At 47.2% G+C, this 15,024-nt stretch overlaps 1 protein-coding gene across 1 annotated transcript in view; it reads left to right on the top strand.

The window, feature by feature from the left end:
* The window catches only part of Zbtb46 (zinc finger and BTB domain containing 46), a 64,162-nt gene that overhangs the window by 33,486 nt on the left and 15,652 nt on the right, over positions 1 to 15,024 (top strand). Inside the window, exon 3 of the mRNA XM_051144019.1 lies at positions 6,046 to 6,330. Coding sequence (XP_050999976.1) covers positions 6,046 to 6,330 — 285 coding nt within the window. The remainder of the gene's footprint in view (positions 1 to 6,045; positions 6,331 to 15,024) is intronic.

Below are 15,024 nucleotides of genomic sequence, written 5' to 3'. Positions count from 1 at the left end.
CAAAAAACCAAACACAAATTGTTATTTTAATTTGTGTGTTTGGGTATTTTGTCTGCATGTATGTCTGTGCATCATGTGCATGCCTGGTGTCTGGGGAGGGCAGGGTTAGGATCCCTGGGACTGGAGTTACAGACAGCTATGAGCTCTTTGGGAACTGAAAGAGCAGTCAGTACTCTTGACTCTGAGCCTTCCTTCCCTTCAGCCCTGAACTCTTGACACTGGTACAGGCTCTCACATAGCCCAGGGTGTCTTCAATTTGCTCTATAGGTGAAGATGACCCTGAACTCCTGTGATGGGATGACAGGTGTGCACACCACCCACCACTACCACCCCCATCCTCTCTCTTTCATTTTTGGGTTTTTCGAGACAGGGTTTCTCTGTGTAGCCTATCTGGGCTGGAACTCACCCTGTAGACCAGGCTGGCCTCAAACTCACAGAGATCTGCCTGCCTTTGCCTCCCAAGTGCTAGAATTAAAGGTATGGGCCTGCCACCACCTGCCATCGTAAATGGGAACTTTTTGACAGAGGGATATATGATATTTTTTCATACAAGGTGTCACTATGCAACCCAGGCTGGCCTGGATCTGATCCTCCTGCTTCTGCCTCATGAACCCTGAGATTACAGGCTTGAGCCCACCATGTCTGGTATAATTTAGTGTTCATTTGAAAGTTTTTCATGTCAGAGTGTTCTTCAAGGACTTTTAAGGTTCACTGGCAGAATTTATCCTTACCACCACAAGATAAAAGAAAATGACAAAAGATAATAAAAGTCATTTTAAAAACTGAGGTTACTGCAAGCTGGAGCTTGCAGCTCCTAGCATCCAGGTAGTGAGTGGATCACAACTGCCTGCGCCTCCAGTTCTATAGCATAAAGTGCCATCTTCTGGCCTCTGCAGGTACTGCATGCACATCATGTCCTTGCATGCAGGCAAAATACCCTAGCACCTTAAATAAAAATAAACAGATCTTTGTTGTTGTTTGTTTGTCTGTTTGTTTTTGAAGACAAGGTTTCTCTGTGTAGCTCTGGCCATCCTGGAACTTACTCTGTAGACCAGGCTGGCCTCAAACTCAGAGGTCTGCCTGTCTCTGCCTCCTGAATGCTAGGATTAAAGGCATGTGCCACCACCTCCTGGCTAAAATAAATAAATTTCAAAAACAAAATAAAATAAAATAGCTGGGTGGTGATGGTGCCCGCCTTTAATCCCAGTGCTCGGGAGGCAGAGGAATGCGGGTCCCTGAGGGGTGTCAGACACTTTGGGTGAACTTTTCATGGAGAATTATGAGCAAACACGTACTCACTCCAAACAGGGCATCAAGAACAACACGAAGTAATTATTCTGCAAAGTCCAGATGACCTTGCACTAAATAATGACCACATAGCTGGAGCCCCCCCCCCCCCCCATTCACTTAACCCGTGAAGCTCTGTATTTTATCTTTTTTTTTTTTTTTTTTTTTTTTTTGGAGACTACAAGACCACATAAAGAATTACAATTCTCTGACAGGTGCAAGGAGGAGTGGCTGAGATCTCACGTGGGATCCGATGACCTCCCCTGCGCTTCTTTCTCCAAGGGAACATCAGCAAGTCCAGTACTGAGGTTCACTTCCAAATATTCCCAGCTGCCTTTAAAACAGCAGTGGCTACTAGGTCCTAAGGAAACCTTCTGCATCAATACGCAGCAGGAATGTGTAAAGCTGCAGCTCCCTGGGGTGGGCAGCGCCTCCAGCCGCATCCCAAGGCTCGCCTCTTCCAGAGCTCATCCACTGTGGCTTGGCCTTGGTCCCCTTGAGGGCACTTTGCCAGATCTGAGTTTCCTTTCTTTCTCTTTCTTTTCTTCTTCTTCTTCTTCTTCTTCTTCTTCTTCTTCTTCTTCTTTTTTTTTTTTTTCTTTTGGTTTTTCTTTTTCTTTTCTTCTTCTTCTTCATTTTTAAGATTTATTTATTTATATATAGTGTTCTGCCTGCATGTATATCTTCACACCAGAAGAGGGCACCAGATTTCATTATAGATGGTTGTGACCACCATGTGGTTGCTGGGAATTGAACTCAGGACCTTTGGAAGAGCAGACAGTGCTCTTAACCTCTGAGCCATCTCTCCAGCCCCTTTCTTTTGGTTTTTCGAGACAGGGTTTCTCTGTGTAGCCTTGACTGTCCTGGACTCACTTTGTAGACCAGGCTGGTCTCCAACTCACTGCCATCCACTTGCCTCTGCCTGCCAAGTGCTGGGATTAAAGGCGTGTGCCACCACGCCCGCCTCAGGTCTGAGTTTTCAAACCAGCCATGGCCAGCTGTTCTCTAGTCGGTTGCTGTCCTGGTGAGCTGACTCCTTTCCATGACTGTAGGATGCGTTATCAGACTAACTGGCACTCAAGGACCCCAGCCCCGCCTGCAGACCTCATCCAGACTTTGTATAGTGTGCCACTATGTGTTGTGGCTTAAGGCAACACATCTGAGTTACCTGCAGGCTCCAGGAGTCTGACGTGGTCAGCAAACAGTGGGCAGCTTTCTGTCTTCACTACTCAGAGAGTTCTGTAGCCCTCAGCTCGTGTCCGCTGCCCTCCCTCCATGTCTCCGGTCTCCTGTCTTTAACTCTCCTGCTTCCTCCCTCTGCTACTAAAAGCCTTGTAATTCCAGGCAGGGCTGCATGTTGGCCCAGGATAGTCGGCTTCTCTACGGTCCCTGACTTCCTTAGAAGGTGACATAATCACAGGCTCTGGGGATCAGATCATGACGTCATTTCAGGCTGTTGTCAGCTTTCTCAGGGGCAGTTGTATAATGAGGTGAACTCTTTGGTGAATATTATTATCATCTTCTGAGGTGTGATACAGAGACATAAACTAGAACGTTAAGGTTTGTGACTAGAGCAGTGTTGTTTGTAGCCCTAATTTTCTATTGGAAAATTATTCATAATTAAAGAAAAGTTGAACTTAGTATGGTGGCACACATCTGTAATCCCAGCATTCCAGAGGCTGAGGCAGGAGGATTGTTTTGAATTTGAGGCTGGCCTGGCCGGTATAGCAAAACCCTATCTCATATAATAAAAATTTTTAAAAAGAAAGAAAGAAAATGAAAAGCTGAAAAAAATGAAATAGTGAATATATCTGTTGCTGAGTTTCCCAGTGTTAACATTTTATTCTATTTTATTAAATGCTTCTACTTGAGGGTTTGAGAGACGACTCAGTGGTGAAGGGCACTTGCGGTTTGCAGAGGACCCAGCTCCCAGCACCTGCATTGTGGCTCACAGTCATGTGTAACCCAGGTTCCAGGGAACTCAGTGTCCTCTCCTGACCTGTGCAAGCACTGGGCACATAACATGCAAGCAAATAACTCATGTGCATAAAATAAATATAAAAAAATTCCACTTACGTGACATTCCACCTTTTTTTCAATATATTTTAATGTGTCACCAAATCTATTTGCCTCTAGCACTTGAGGGAGTGACAGCGAGGGCCTCAGTCTTGTCTATAAAAAGAACTTTAATTCTCTGTTTCAATTGTTGTCTCAGAGGCTTACTGACTCTGCCTGCTAACCTAGGCCTATTCCTGGAAGCTTCTAGCTTCTGTATAATCTAACCTAGGCCTAGAGTGTTTTCATCCTCTGAGACTTAATGCTGTATAAGCTGATCCTTACTTGTTCTTTCTGAGCTCTGGGGTGGCTGGTTCAACTCAGCTGTTCTGGTTCAAACTCTTCTCCCAGCTGATTTATTTAATCTGGCTTCTCCTTTGGCCCAGAATTGCTCTGCTTGGCTTCAAACTAACTCAGCAATCTGCTCTAACCTTCTGGTTCCTTTTCTCTGGCTCATTTGGTCTTCACCTGAGTGCTCTCTCTACAACCTGTCTCTCTATTACTGTGCTGATAAAACTCCTTCTCCCCCTCCTCTCACTCCCTCTCCCACGCCCACTTCCCCTCACTCCCCCTCCTCCTCACTCCCCCTCCTCCTCACTCCTCCTTCCCACTCCCCCTCTTCCCCACTCCCCCTCCTCCCCACTCCCCCTCCTCGTCACTCCTCCTCTTCCTCACTCCCCCTCCTCCCCACTCCTCCTCCTCCCCACTCCCCCTCCTCCTCCTCACTCCCCCTCTCCTCGCCCTGCATTGCCCCTTTTCTCTTTCTTCTCTGGAGAGTTGGACATATCCTATTCTGTCAAATCTTTCTCTGATTCATCACTTTTTTTGCCACTCAATTAGACATCACTTTTAAACATGGGGTACTTCCTTCTACAAACTAATTTTACATTCAATGTTTGGGATTAAGGGCATGTACCACCACACCTGGACCTAATCTTTTCTTTACCTAACACTTGCTCTATACCAGGCTGGCCTTGAACTCAGATCTGTTTGCCTCTGTATCCTGGATTAAAGGTGTGTTTGTGTTCCAGCCGGATCCACAGACCTAGAAGGTCTTTGAATGTGATCTCTTCTGCCACAACTTCCCCCTTTCTGTTTACGCTAAAAATTGTCCATAGTTGAACTTTGACAATAGAAACAATTATCAATCCCACAATTTAAAAAAAAATGTTTTTTTAGAGACAGGGTTTCTCTGCATAGCTCTGGTTGTCCTGGACTCACTTTGTAGACCAGGCTAGCCTTGAACTCACAGCGATCCACCTGCCTCTGCCTCCCAAGTGCTGGGATTAAAAGGATGCACCACCACCACGCCTGGCAATAAATAAATCTTTTTTTTCCCTAAGATTTATTTATTTATTTATTTTTATGCATACAGTGCTCTATCTGCAGGCCAGAAGAGGGCATTTGATCACATTATAGATGGTTGTGAGCCACCAGTGGTTGCTGGGAATTGAACTCAGGAACCCTGGAGGAGCAGTCAGTGCCCCTAACCTCTGAGCCATCTCTCCAGCCCTGAATAAATCTTAAAATGTGTGTGTGTGTGTGTGTGTGTGTGTGTGTGTGTGTGTGTGTGTGTGTGTGTAGGTAACTATATGGCCTGTACATCTTTCCATTCTGTGGGTTGTCACTGAAACATGTCAGGTTTTACTTATTTATTTTGTGTTTTATTTTATTTTTGAGACAGAGCCTCATATAGCCTAGGCTAGTCTCAAACTCACTGTGTAGGTGAGGATAGCCTTGGATTCCTGCTTCTCATGCCTCTTCCTCCTAAGTGTTGGAACTGCAGGCGTGTTCCATCATACCTGGCACATGGTTTTAATTGTGTTGAAGTACCATTTTGGGTTTTTTTGGGGGGGATGGTTTTGTTTTGTTTTGTTTTGAGACAGGGTTTCTCTGTGTAGCCTTGGCTGTCCTGGACTCACTTTGTAGACTAGGCTGTCCTCAAACTCACAGAGATCTGCCTGACTCTGCCTCCTGAGTGCTGGGCTTACCATATTTTTGGAACCATAAGACGCAGTCCTCCCCAAAAGTGTGTGAGGGGAATTAGGTGCACCTTATGGTCCAATTATGGTCCGATTGCTGTTTTACTGCTCTAAAACCTGGGTGGGTCTTATGGTCCGAAAAATACAGAAAGGCATGTGCCACCACACCCAGCCTCAAGTCCAATTCTTAAGTTTCATTGCTAGTGTTTTTGGGGTCTCACAACCCATTGCCGAACAGGTCTTTTTGTTGTTTTTGTCTTTTTCTTTCCCTGGAGCTGAGGACTGAACCCAGGGCCTTGTGCTTGCTAGGCAAGCGCTCTACCACTGAGCTAAATGCCCGACCTCTGCAGGGCTGGGTCGGACTGAAGCTTTATTGATTTATCCTCCTAACTTTCTTCATTTCCCACTTAAAATATCCCCAAATGAAGCTGGACGTGGTCGTGCCAGTCTGTGACCCCAGCACTCAGAGAAGCAGAGACAGAGGGTCTCTGTGAGTTTGAGGCCAGCCTGCTCTACAAAGCGAGTCCAGGACAGCTACACAGAGAAACCCTGTCTTGAGAAACAAAAACAAAATGGGATAACAATTGAGATGTAATATGAATAAATTAATAATATATATATAATAAATAAAAAAGAAAAGTGGAGAAACAAAAACAAACAACAAACACCAACCAAACAAGAACTGTCCCCAAGTGACCTGTGTGTACCTCCCTACCCCTAGATGTGGACCTGACCGTCACCGAGGCCAGCAGCTCAGACAGCCGAGGTGAGAGAGCAGAGCTCTATGCCCACATCGACGAGGGCCTCCTAGGAGGAGAAACCAGCTACTTGGGCCCACCCCTCACCCCAGAGAAGGAGGAAGCATTGCACCAGGCCACTGCGGTGGCCAACCTTCGTGCAGCCCTCATGAGTAAGAACAGTCTGCTGTCACTCAAGGCTGACGTGCTCGGTGACGATGGCTCGCTCCTGTTCGAGTACCTGCCCAAAGGTGCCCACTCACTGTCTCGTAAGTGCAACTTCTGGCGTGTCACTGTGTCCCCCTTTGGTTTTAAGCACCTCATTTCAACTCTCAGACCCTGGTGTCACTGATGATGGCCTCGTGGCCAGCCTGTCTGTCAGGTAGATTGGCTGTGGGCTGCAGGCAGCTTCCAGCTACCTCAGGGTCTTTCAGGAGGCAGATTGGCTTTGAGTCCTACGGGACCAACAGGCTTGTTTTACAGAACAAGAAAGGACTTGGTATGTGTTGTTGAGCAGCCAGAGGGAGCAGTGAGTACTTGCTCGGATGCTTGGTGCTCAGAGTTGACGCATCTAAACCTGAAACCCGCTGAGCTTAAAAATACACACAATCAGTAAACCTAAAACTACAAACCTGCTTTGAGCCAGCGTGGGTCTGCAGGACAGGCTTCTGTATCCAGGGGACAGGCACACTGGCTCCCTCTGCTGGTCCCACTGCCCAGCCTTTGTGCTGGCATTTGGTCTGTGTGGGAGACATGCAGAGAGCCACTGACCCAGGATGTGGAGTTGGCTTTGTTCCTGTAGAGAGTGCTGGTCACGTGTGTATTTTAAAAAAGGAGTTGGATGGTACATTTAAGACCACAGACTGACCGTGCTGCACCTAAAAGGCAGTTGCTGTTTAGCAGCTGGCTCCTGGAGCTACCTTTTTCTGTGAGACAGGAGGCTTTAGTGTCCGCAGAGCTCACAGCCACGGGCAGAGTGCTTCCCTTGTGAAAGTAGATGCTGACTAAAGCAGCCATCTGTGTGATGCTGGGAGAGTAGTGTGACCACCCTGGGCACTAAGGTAGCTCCAGAGCTTCCTGTTTATCTGGTACTCAACGTGAGTGTGAGAAAATGACTTGATACTTTTCTCTCTGTGGGGGAGGAAGGGACACACCCCACACTGGAGACACTGAGCCGGGAACAGGACAGGTGTCCTATCCCAAGAAGCCTAAGTACATGTGGGGTGGTGGCTGGTCATCCTTCAGGCCACCAAGTTACAGGCCACTTCCCATGGCCTTAAATACTGGCACTTTGGAACATGTTTACAGTTCTGTCCCCATGAGCACTAAAACCATGTTGGGTTCTCGCATTTGTCTGGGGGGATTATACAAATTGCTTATGGCAAATAAAGGCTAAAGGTGGAAAATTATGTGTGCTCTCTTTATTCCAAGTTACCTGTCAAGTGGCCATAAAGGCAAGCTGGGATTAGGCATGTTTTCAAAACACTTCTAGCCCTTGTTTTCTGCATTTGAGGGTCAGGGATGAGGCCAGTCCACAGCTGTTGTGACTTGTAAAAGGAACAGCATCCGAGAATGTTGAACATGGCTTGGACAAGCCAGTGTGGTGAATGTCTCAAGAGCAAAATGCACTTATGGGCGGAGAGTGTTGGATCCCTCTGGGACAGTTGATGGAGGTGGCCGCAGGGGATTTGGGGCATCAAGCTGCACCAAGCCGAGAAGCTCTGAAACTCACCAAGTTTGATGGATAGCGTGGAGCAGTGGGGTGAGGTGAGGTCTGGCTTGTTCTCAGGTTTTCTTCGTACTCAGGGGACACGTGCCCCATGTAGTAGTGTAAACTCCCTCCTCAGGGCAGGTGGTCCCTGGCTCCCCAGGTAATGTTTGTCTTTAAGAATAGTTTTGGAATGAGGGAAGCGGCTCACAGGGTTCCTTTGCTTCATCGTTTCTGTACCTCCTAGCTTCACTTCGGCACGAGCTTTTTTCGGAAGAAATTTTAGCCTGATTTTGCTAGGGACATGCGGTAAACAGAGTCAGAGGGCATGGCCAGCCCTAAGAGCTGATGTGCCTTTCTGCCTCAGGATCTTTGGGGCCTCTAGGTGTGACCTCAGGGAGCTTGAGAGAGACCCTTCTTGTCCTGCTGTTGGGGTGACCCAGGAGGGCTTAGCCAGAAGAGTAGACGGCTGGGAGGAGCTGTGAACGCGCATCTTCTGTTTCAGATCTCACTTGTGGTCTGAGTTACATCTCAGTCTGTATCTCATAACGCTTGCAGATGGTGTAGGGCAGCAAGGCCTACCTGTGCTGTGCCCTCCTCTGAGGCTTAGTGTGTGCAGCCCCACACTTCTGCCAGGACTTATCCTCGTCTGTCCTTCACAGGTGGAATTGGCTTTTGGGTTTGATATTTTGTTATTTCAATGATATTTTAGCCTCCTTGCTTTTAATATCCTCAATATGCTACTGTTTTCATATACATTTGCCCTTTTGTTTTCTATACTTAGGGATAGAAGTTGAAAGAATCATTCTGGGTGGAGGGGGGTTCACCCTGTACTCATTATTCTGCATTATATATCGAGATGCTGTTCTCCCTTTTTTTGAGTGTCAGGATTTGGAGTTTGGGTGTGAACTATAGAACTTTAACTATGTGTGTGCCGGAAACATACCTGCTGGCGTGGATCTCTGTGAGTTCAAGGCCAGTGTGGTCCACAGAGTGAATTCAGGAAAGTCAAGGCTACACAGAGAAACCCTGTCTCAAAAAGCAACAACCCCCCCCCCAAGTCCCATAAAACACACATACACGCATGCACGCACGCTCGTACACATGCACACACACAAGCACCCCTCCTGCTGGGCTGGTAGATGCTGAAGAAGGAGTGGGTTGCTTTAAACATAATTTTCCAATCCTTGCTGAAGTCTGCTTGCTTCTGTGCTACATTAGAATGAAACATGGAACTATTCAGAAATAAATTCTTGTTTTCCAGAGCGTGTAGTTTGTCTCACAGTGGCAAGATCCACTGTGAACATCCATGATGGATGGTAGTGCCTGTACCTCAGCTGGCTGTGCTGTTGTGGCAGAGGGCAAGGATGGATAGTGTTGGTTTTGCTGGAAGCTGGTTGCAGTGGTGCCCAAGGCCCCATGTGCCCTTGTATCCGCCAAGTGCACAGGTCCCCTGTGTGGACAGAAGCAAGGACAGTCAGTGGAGCAGATCGAGACCTGTTTCTCTGTGAAGTCCCTGGAGAAAGGCATCAGGCACACTGGTGCTTTCTTCATCTCTTTGCTGACTTACGTAACTGGCAGCACAGTGTGTTTTATTTTACGGTCAAGGGAGCTGGGTTGTCATGAGTTGAGGAGAGAGGAGTGGCAGACTCAGGTGGGAGGGGCAGCCCCATTCCACAAAACACCCAGCCCACCGTCCAGTTCTAGAAATGTCTCCTTTGAGCTGCGGGTGTCTCGGAGGATATGTTGTGGGATGCCTCCTTTTTAGGGACGCATATCCAGGAATAGTGTCTAGCGTTTGGTTATTTCTCTCCTCCTTTCATTGGGGGTGGGCGGGGCTCAAGGAGCTTCTGGTTGGTGTGCCTAGCTGGATTTAGCTTTGTGTTGGCACTCATAACTACCACATGGGCTGCTGGTGGTGAGCTTTGCCCAGGTAGTGCTGACACTTCTCTGTAGTGCCTGAAGGACACAAGTTTCAGTGAAAGGTGACATTATAGCTCCCTGACGTGGTTTGGTAGCTTTTTAGTGGTGTAGGACATGGAGCATTGGTGCCTAGCTCTGACCTGACTCTGCTCACACACTGCTATAAATGTGGTCTGGTTATGGCAGTTTTGTATGGGAATTCAGTAGTGTTTAAAGATTTTATTTTATTTTATTTTATTTTTATACTGGGGATTGACCATAGGTATTGAGCACAGAAGACCAGTGCTCTGCCATTGAGATGCTCTCCAGATTTTGAGACAGAATCTTGATAATTGACCAGTTTGCTATGTAACTCAGACAGATCTTAAGCCTCTTGTCACATTCTCTATAATTATAGTCCTGCCTGGCTAAGTTGCAGATTTTTCTCTTATTATTGTTTTTTGAGGCAGAGTATCATGTAGCCTAGGCTGGCTTCAAGCTTGATATGTAGCCAAGGCTTGAATTTGTGACTCTTCTATCTCTACCCACCAAGTGCTAGGATGACAGGGGCATGCACCATCAAACCCTGCACTTGCAGGCTTTTAAATATATATTTAATTTTTATGTGAGTGCATGCACATGTGTGCATGCATGCATGTGTGCGTGTGTGCCTGCCATGTGCTCACAGAGGCCAGAAGAAGGTGTCAGATCCCTTTGGAGCCAGAGCTACAGACAAGTCACAGCTGCCTAAGGTGGGTGCTGAGAACTGAACTCAGGCCTTCGGGAAGAGCAGCACACACTCTTAACCCATGAGCCATCTCTGCAGCCTCTCACAGATTTTTAAGCATGTGTGCAGATAGCACAAACCAATAGGTACTCAGAAAATTTCTCTGGATGGTTCTAGAACATTCTAGAACCCCCCCCCCCCACACACACACAAATTGACTTCCTTTTTGTAGATAGGCTTAGTCAACTCAACAAGAGGGTGGTTTCATTACTGGATCACTATTCTGATGTCCCCAGAAGAGGACTCTGTGTTACTTCTTTTGATTCAAGTTGACTTTTAGCAGTAGGCTGACAACTTGTCTTTTTATAGTCGTTGTTCACTGAATAAAGACCAGGGAATATGGGCTGGAGATATGGCTCAGCAGTTAAGAGCACTGTCTGCTCTTTCAGAGGTCCTGAGTTCAATTCCCAGCACCCACATGGCGGCTCACAACCATCTATTATGTGATCTGATGCCCTCTTCTGGCATGCAGGTGTACATGCAGATAGAGCACTCATAAATAAATAAATAAAATCTTAAGAAAAAAAAAAAAAAAAAGAAAGAAACCAGGGACTATATCATTTAAGGCTCAGTCTGGTACTGTTTTATCCCTTGTGGGTGCACAATGAGCCATCTGAGACCTTGACACCTTTCTTTCTTCCATGGGCCCTGAAGAAATACTAAGAGCCTGAGTCCATGATTTACTAGAGCAAGTAAGAGCAGCTGGCCTGGGGCTGGAGAGATACCTCAGAGGTTAAGAGCACTGAGTACTTTTCCAAAGGTCATGAGTTCAATTCCCAGCAACCACATGGTGGCTCACAACCATCTATAAGGAGATCTGGTGCCCTCTTCTGGCATGCAGGCAGAATGCTGTATACATAATATATAAATCTTTAAAAAAAAAAAAAAAAAAAAAAGGCAACTGGCCTTAGGAAGCTGTGACACCACAGACTCGCCACCATTTTCACTATCTTTGATGACCCCAGAGTACTAAAAGTGCCATCCCCAAGCACACTGATGGATGGTCCCCTGAGAATTGCATAGCACGGTTATGTCCTGTGTGAATTTTCCATGTTCTTTTTAGGTCCTAAGGGCTTGGCTGTCCACTTTCAAAACTGGTGATGGCATAATGTTGAACTGAGGGGATGTACTTCTTTCTGTGGCCACAGGCCTCACAGGGCAGAGGCCTAGACACTTACTCTACAGACAACAAAGGCAGCTTGTTTGGCTTAGAGATTGTTAAAGAATATTTTCTTGTGTTTAAACAAGCATTCTAGTACTGTAGCCTAATTCTAGATTGATCTGGGATTTTTAGTTCATTTCCTACAAGGGCCTTTTACAAGCTACAGGCTCAGCGGGAAGCAGACTAGAGCATCTTGGAGTTCTTCTCAGGAGTTTGGCTCTCAGAGCCAGATGGTGTGAGTTACAGCTTTCTGGGACAATTCCTCTTCTAGAGTCATTTTGCTCTTAGAGAGAGAGCCCCTATCCCAGACAAGTCATAAGCAAGGACCCTGCCATTGGAATTGGACAGTTGGTGAAAGTTTTCCCCGAAAGCCTGTCTCTAACAATACTCTGGCATTGTGCCCTAGCCAGCTGCGCCCCTCCAGAACATTGGCAGAGCTTCTGAGATGCTCATGGGGAACTCTGAAGCAGGGTGCATACCTCTCTATGTGCTTATATACTTCTGCCTCCTCAGCCCAGGTAAGGCTTAAGGGCCCCCGGCCATACCTGGGCAGCCTAGAACCGATGATGTATCTTGGCACTTGTCCAGTGGGCAAAGTGCAGAATAAGGACTTGGGCCAACCCCGCAGAAGGGTCTTAAGAGCTCTCCTGCCTCCAGCCTGTCTGTGTGCTCAGCTCAGCCCTTCAAGTAACAGAGCCCTTAGCTTTCCCTAATGCTGGCTCTATTCTCTCAGTGACAAGTGTAATAAATTCTCCTCAGAGAATATTTGTCTGAGGAGCTGAGACAGGAAGATTGTTTAGGCTCACAAGCTCAAGACCAGACTGGACAACATATTGAGATCCCAGCTCAAGAAAAGCAAAACCAAAAAAAAAAAAAAAAAAAAAAGAATTTCTCTGATCTTGTTTTGCTGGGTTTTATTTTAATAAAGATATCTGATGCCTATGGCACTCGGTTCCTAAAGCTGAAGAGAGTGGCCATCTCCGTTGGGTTCTGTCTGTGTCAAGTTAGTGTGAGCCTCTGCGTCTGAGACTCTGCACTCACACCCCTACTGCCTGGGGCCCAACAGATACCATGTGGAGTCTTTTTTCCTGTCTCTGAGGCCGCAGGGGTCACTGCTAACCAAGAGGAGGCCTGTTTGTTTGCTGCTGTGAGAAAAAAAAAAAAGCAAAAGCAGAAGTCTTCAAGAAGAACATGGCTTCAGACACTGGATGCTGAAGTTGACTAGGTGCTCTCCCTCTCTGGCCTTCCCAGTGCTACTGTTCTGGGGCTGCCTTTTCTTCTGCGCGTCTGTTTTTTGGGGAATTAATGACAGCCTTCCTTTCCAGGTGGCCAGTGACTGGTTGTCTTTGTAGGATCTGGACAGAGACCAGGTGAGTGAGGGGTGCTGAAGCATGTTGTCCGTGAGACTCTGACCCGACTCTTGCCCATCTGATGGTCTGTAACACATCTGTCTCTGGTTCCAGGTTACCACGCCTTGTGACCTGGATAGTAGGCTGGGCCATTGTTGCTGGGCTTGGCTCCAGCTGGTTCTCTCCAGCCAGGATGCTGGAAACAAGCATCTGGCACCTCCTTGGCCAGTATCCCTCTTACAGGCCTGGATGCCTTTGCCCAGCATGGGGCAGCTGTTCCAGGTGGCCTTAGGTACCAAGAGTTCCGTTCTGAAGTCATCTGAGGAGCCTACACTGAAGATGCCCCATGGGAACAGGATGATTCCTTGTGCTTACCCTGATTTCCAGGGGGCGAGGCCGCCTGAGGCACCTTTGGTCGTCTCCATATTATGTGTTCACATTGGCCTGGCCTGGCTGTAGTATTGTAGGCTCTACCACAGTGCCCGAGTGCTGCAGCCTGCCCAGTGAGAGAACTTGGAATGTGGCTTCATATGGCAAAGCAGGTGATGGTAGGTGTCTGTGTGGGAAACAGGGCATGTGTTGGCAGTGGTCTGGTCTCCAATCCTCCACCAGTGTCCACGTGAAGTTATATCAGTGCCTTTTGGTGGGCAGGGCAGGTGCACCCCAGCTTCCAGGTGAGGAGTTTCCCATTGGGGTGCTGGCATGCGTAGGCATCCAGAGACAGTCCACAGTCCGTGGGAACTAGAGCCACACACCTTTAACTCAGCTACTTTCTACAAATATCTGATGACATCTTGGACTTGGCATCCCTCCAAGTGTTGAATTATCAGAAACTGCACTTGCTTTTTTAGAAACAAACAAACAAACATCCTATGCGTCTGCTCTTGCTGGTCTTTTGGCAAATGTGTTAGATTTGATACTACTAGCTCAACATTAAGTGCAGATGATTATAAACATGGTGGGTGCCAGGAAGCCAAATAGCAAGCAGGCCCAGAAGGGTTCTGGAATAATTGAGTGTGCCATCTGTAGCCTGGGCAGGTGTCTGGGGGAATCAGTCGGGTGATACGTCTTCACTGTGAGTACTGGTCCACCTGTGCCTGTCCCCATTATGGAGTCTCTATGGCGGCGAACAAGACCTGAAGGTGGAGATGTTCAGCTCCTGGTACTTGTGGCATAGATGAGTCCAGCTGACACTGTGCAAGGCACAGGGCACCATGATAGCTAGGGGCATGACATTGGAGCTTATAAAGTTGGGCAGCCCATGGGCAGAGGTATCCTGGGGCCTACTGGAAGAGCTACAGTCTGGAGATGCCCACTGTGCTCTTAGCTGAGAATTGATTAAAAACAAAAAACAAAAAACTTAAAATTTTGGACAGGTTCCAGAAAACCTGGAAGGGGGGGGGGGAGAACAAAAAAAAAACGTGCTTTCTGGTAGATCCTAAGTGATGGGGATGCAGACATGTACGGACCAGATGGCTGCCTGCATCATTGGTACTGCTAGTGTTAACTTCCTTAAAACTGCAGCCATCAAGTGTGTGAACTCTCCAGCAGGCTCCTGGACACACTTTAACCTGGTTTCAGTAAAACATTGCTATTGGAGATGGATTTCACAGAGGTTTGAAGGCTATACCGACGTGTGACACTCGTCTCTCTTAGGAGTTTCAGTGGGGAAGTGGCTTCGTCTGTGTTAGACAAGGCACTCCATGGTTGGGAGTTCTCAGAACCACTGGGTAGTCTCATAAACATGGATGTTTACTCCTAGAGAAGTCACAGTGCGTGTGTTTATTTACTGTCACTCTGGTAGCAGGAGCACTGACGGTGTACGGTGGACTTTGTCCTCAATGCATAATGTAGTATCCACCATAGTCATTTTGGCAATTTGTGCTTACCCTGATTTCCAGGCGGGCGAGGCCGCCTGAGGCACCTTTGGTCGTCTCCATATTATGTGTTCACATTGGCCTGGCCTGGCTGTAGGCTCTACCACCTACCAAGAAAAAAAGCATTCTTCATAAAGAATTTTATTTATTTGTTTGTTGTTTATTTAGAGGCAGTCCA

This window comes from Acomys russatus, chromosome 4 (assembly GCF_903995435.1).
Source record: "Acomys russatus chromosome 4, mAcoRus1.1, whole genome shotgun sequence".
In the NCBI taxonomy this organism is placed as follows: domain Eukaryota; kingdom Metazoa; phylum Chordata; class Mammalia; order Rodentia; family Muridae; genus Acomys; species Acomys russatus.
This window is presented reverse-complemented; position numbering and strand designations above follow the sequence as displayed.